The sequence below is a fragment of the Brachionichthys hirsutus genome, chromosome 3 (assembly GCF_040956055.1).
Source record: "Brachionichthys hirsutus isolate HB-005 chromosome 3, CSIRO-AGI_Bhir_v1, whole genome shotgun sequence".
Classification (NCBI taxonomy): Eukaryota; Metazoa; Chordata; class Actinopteri; order Lophiiformes; family Brachionichthyidae; genus Brachionichthys; species Brachionichthys hirsutus.
The window spans coordinates 5,788,067-5,793,206 of record NC_090899.1 but is presented as its reverse complement, the minus strand read 5'-3'; the positions used below and the strand labels follow the sequence as shown (position 1 = coordinate 5,793,206).

General features: G+C 40.5%; 1 protein-coding gene across 1 annotated transcript; it reads right to left on the bottom strand.

Moving 5' to 3' along the window:
• Nucleotides 1-1,925: 1,925 nt before the first annotated feature.
• On the bottom strand, nt 1,926-4,843 carry rps27.2 (ribosomal protein S27, isoform 2). The gene is made up of 4 exons (XM_068755457.1): nt 4,803-4,843; nt 4,255-4,363; nt 3,594-3,704; nt 1,926-2,885 (listed from the first exon to the last, which is right to left on the bottom strand). The coding sequence occupies exons 1-4, from the start codon at nt 4,806-4,808 to the stop codon at nt 2,857-2,859; spliced, it is 255 nt and encodes an 84-aa protein (XP_068611558.1). The 5' UTR covers nt 4,809-4,843; the 3' UTR covers nt 1,926-2,856.
• Nucleotides 4,844-5,140: the final 297 nt, after the last annotated feature.

Sequence of the window (5,140 nt, the reverse complement as noted above, 5' to 3'; positions counted from 1 at the left end):
AAAATATTTCATCATATTTATCTCCGTTCGCCTGGTTGATTTAAATATGTTTATGAATGGTTGATATGTTTTTACACTATTAGGATGATTATCCAACATATATTTGACGGATTAGTCAATTATCCAAAAATATATTGAAGTTGCTTTTACTTATGCCCTAGTTTGTTATTTACTTTCACAATTTAAGAGTTTAACTTTTCTAAACAAGTAATATAATCTTGCTGCTGACTCAGGTAATTTCACAATTACACCCCCCCTCAAATTCCCTTTATTTCTTGCATTCATCTTCTCTTTTTGCCGTCTGTCACTGTGTGACATTTATATTTGGTGAAGTGGTGAGTCAGTATTCGAATTCAAGTACAGCGTAAAACTTTACATCAGTAAGGATCTGCTCAGGTGTCATTGACACTTTTGATGCATTTATATAGACATTGAATGGGAAATTTTTCTCATGTGGGATTCCACCACCCCCATCTGGAAATAGGGGGGGGGGGGGGGCGCTTTGTGCAGTACAGATGCCAATCAGCCTTGTGCAGAGAAACCTGTGGACCTTGTCAGGGGTTTGGTTCTGACAGGGACTCAGACACCGTCTCTGCTCTGCGGGGGGTTCCATAGACATGGGCTCAGTAGTTAGTTAACTGGGCTCTTAATGTGTGATGTTTCTGTCCTTCACCATTACACACAGTTCTGTGACTGAACTAGAAGCCAACTTGTGTAATATTAATAACACATACACATTTCCTCACCCACACATGCGTAATCCTGTACATTCGTGTAATCTCTTCAATCGCTCCCAAACCTCCTTCTTCTTCTTTTTTTGATACCACTTTTCTATCCAACAACTTTCGATTTTCTGGATTTAAAGCTGAGATGAGGCAGCTCAGATCGATACTGTAAAAAACTCTTACGGCGATGTGTCTGAATGATTTTTCTGCCCTTTGCTCGCTCCACTCTCATCCTCCTCTCTGCTTTCCATTAACAGTGGGCCTGAAACAAATGATTCAGATTTTGAAAGCAGTATTTTGATGAGCAGAATTTGTCTGCAGGCCCAAGAGGATCCCTTTCTCATCAACAACCCCTGATGTCCCTGTCCCACATGGATGTCCCTGTCCCACATGCATTCAGACAAGTAACTTTGGCTTAGTACAAATGTGGATTGTTTTTACAGCCTTTGGATTGAGTCCTTTAGCATCTTCATGAGAGTGTCACTATAAAAATGGGTACATGTTGGTCTTTGCCTGCTACATTTGCGAAGAAACCTGTTCCTACTTGAGAATAAATTCCTTGTGTACATTTCTGTTCAAGTGGAGTCAGAAGCAAGACTGCACCCTCAGACGTTGTCCTCTTGCGCCCCCTGCCGACACTATAATATATTACAGTCAGCGATTGCATCACTGTACTCAATCCTTTACTCTACTCTTTCATTCCCTGATGGTGTACAGTTGCTGATCCTGTCTTTTCTCTCCGGGAGTGTTTCCCAGCTGCTCTCAGGTGTTCCAGAGATACCTACAAGCGCTGCTCACACAACGTACAAAGCCACAGGTACCCTAACCCTAAAGTACCCATGAACGAGAGAAAAAATGTATTACTTTCAGTGTGACCATTAATCTCTGCCTCTCATTCTAACATGCTCCACTCCTCGTGACTTCACATATTTTAATCTATTAGTTCATATTTTATATCAATCTGAACTTGTAAAGCAACCGCAGCCGATTACAATTAATACTGACCAGTTTGTATCCAACTTCATCTTCAACCAGTAAGAGACTTGGAGATTTTTAATAAAAAGGTGAAAATCATACAGCAGATATGTCTATTTTAGTAACCATTAATAATTTAAAGCCGAAAAATAACTGAGAAAATGCTGAAAAATATGAGACATTTATCCCGTTTTCTCTATTTAATAACCAGAACACACACAGCTCCCCACTTACCATTCATTTTATTTTGAAAGATGCATCCAACACAAAGCATTGCACAAGTATTCATTAACTTTACTGATTCGGTTTCTTTAATCAGTGCACAAACTCAATGCAGTTACAAGGATCCTTTAAATGGCCTGAGTGCCTTCAGGCTTTAATACAAGCTGTGATAAACAAAACAAATTATTTTCTCAGATTTAGATCATCTACCTTAAAACTTTTCCCCCCCACTCGTTCCACGGTCTTGTGATTTTTCTGCAATATTAGAATTCATCCCACATTTATGTTGACAGGAAGCTGCAAGCAGATGGAAGCGCTCATCGTGTCGTTTTCTGAACACATTTTTCCAAGCATGAAATAGAAGCAGAGTGAACGATTACATTTTTTCTTCAAATCAATCCTCCTTCAGACGGAGAAGCCACCCTCCACCCACACCACAGGAATCGCTGGACGATCAGTATGTATTTAGTTCATACAGCATGTCTAGTGTCCTGATTTAACTCCATCTTCGATGCAGTTCACGCAACATTAAATCCTGCAGAGAGCAGCTTCTGGAGATCTGCGCTTAATCATTGAGGCCGTAATGTAAGCAAATGCAAATCACTCACCTCAGAACTGCTCAGGCCGAACATCTACACATTATATCCTGCCTGCAAAATTTACCAGCTAATTGTCAGGGGTCGTGAACAGATGTGTGGCTTTTACACACATTTAAGACCCTTTGAGAAGAGAATCAGAACATGAGAAGCAGCCTAATTTTATTAAAAAGGAATTAATAATGGTTATGTGGCTCTCTGCTGCTGTTCTGTAGACAGACTTCTTAAATCACATGATTGCCTCTCTCCATCTTCGCCTTGCTGCATCCCACAGACGTGTTACTTGATGTCCATCAAGCGCCGTTCACTCTGAACTGTGTCAAACACATCCAGACAAACTAGTGCTGCTTCCTCCTGAACGAGCATCCTACAGAAAGACGGAGGTGAGAAGGATTAGTTTGTTTTAGCCAACATTTGCTGCTGCTGACCGCACATGTTGGAAGTTCCTTATAGAATAACGCAGTCAAATTTGATCTGGCTTTTGGTTGCAAATACTGGTCTTAATACTTTCTGATATTTAAAAAATATCACAAGTTGTGTAAATAGTGGCGTTTCTGAAAAGCCCAATGTCACTGAAGAATTAGTCCAAACAGCAAACACAACTTCAGTATTCAGGAAGATGTTTAGGAGCGAACACGTCAGAATACAACAGCAAAACGTGTGTGTGCTTGCAGCAAGCAGTGTAGAAATCAAGGAGTTTCTGTCACAGCTACAAGAGTCACTGTGCACCTCGGACGACACCCTGATCATGAAGAATACAATGAAAGGGCAACACAAAGGCAGACATAAAGCAGCACAGCCTGGCTACACGGCCGACAGAAGAGCTTCTCAGCAGAGGTGGACAATCTGATGAACCCATAGAGTAACTTTATTCATATTGATCTGGTCGCCACCAAAATGTTGATCTGTAATCTACATTAACAAAGGTGTTGGAACAAATGCCAAGCTGCAATATTAGAATTAAGGTGCAACTGGTAATTACGCTGGAAACGACAATAGAATATTAGACACACACTATGACTCTAAATACATTTGAAAGGTTTTTACATGGATATGTGAAGCATTGTGTTCCTACCTTCTGTGAGACGAGCTTTCCCTCCAGTAGGCTGACAGAGGACAGTCGAACAGCCGACACACAGCACTACAGTCTGAGCATGACTGAACACTGCGGTGATTTTATAGCAACCTGCAGGCCAAACACACACATCACCCAACCACACGTTTACCGAGGGCAGCGTAATAATCACCGAATATTCTGAAGTATCGTGTGTCCTTGCAGCTGCCTGTATTAATGAGCCACTTAAAGCTCACTGAATAGACAGTCACAAGTGTCAATGTATGCCTCATTAGACACCCTGGTCACAAAGGGAATTATGAAAGGGCAACACATAAAGGCAAATATTTGTCGCATGAGTAAAACGACCAGGATCGCATGTAACAAAAGCAAAATAGCGATGCTAGTTTTACATTTAATAATAAAACTATTGTTAATTCTAATTTGTCTGGAATCCAAAATGGCTTTATTGACAATACCAGCTCTGAGGCACCAATCAGAGGAACCAAATCATGAACGCCATTCTTGGGATAAATAAAATGCAGGGCCCTCAGTGCAATACATATTATACACAGCAGGGGCGTAAAACCGAAGATAAAATATACTTGTACTGCTTATATGTACTTGTTTTGTTATCTAAATAACTTGTGATTTGGTCAAGGTGCTCTGTAAACAAACGTACCTGGACATTTGACATCCATAAAGTAGGAATTAGGACACTGAACAAGTCTTTTTTTCTTGTGTCTCCTCCTTTCCTCCTCTGGGCTCGGGTGTAACAAATCCTTTGCGAGCTGAAATGCGAAATCAGCCGAATTATTCCCACTCCCAACCGCATCCGTTCGAAATTGTGAACATATTTATTTTATAAAAAATGAAAAAAACAATAATCGATACATACGCACACTTCCCAAAGTCAAAGAGCTCCAATGAAACGAATTAATCGTTTTGACAGAAATCATAATGGAAGATTTAAAAGAAAATAAGTTCGTGCCCTCAACAAAAATCAACATGTGACTGGCGACCAGAAAGAGCAGCGTGTAGTGATTTCAAGCGACGCACGTGTTTCGCCATATTGTATTTGAGTTCGTATCTTTAAATGAGCATATACCTAAAAAAAATCTAAAGGTAGATTGCATCAAAGATAAAACACAACTTTTTGTTGTCGTAAACATACGGTTGTAAGCATTTTTAAACAGTTATTTGGGGAAATAGTAACGTCGTGTTACTTACAGGCATCTCTGCTTGTCCGCACGCTCACCGGAAGTTCACATCCAAAAACAGATGACGTCCCGGAAGTCTTCAGCATCGGGAAAGGCCCGGAAAAGAGAAACAGCGCCATCTAGTGTCCACGAAGGCTGACTGTTCCTCCCCATGAAACGCCCCCTGAATACGACCCCTTTCATCGAAGTTTTTAAACACGGAGTCACCCGGTACTTTCATAAACGGAGATATATTAACTAGAAGAAATACTACATTCGTATTTTCTGGATATTGTTACGATGGACTGATCAGCAGGAAATAGTTTAGCTAACTTTAGATGTGTAACCGGATGGGATGTAATTAGGCAG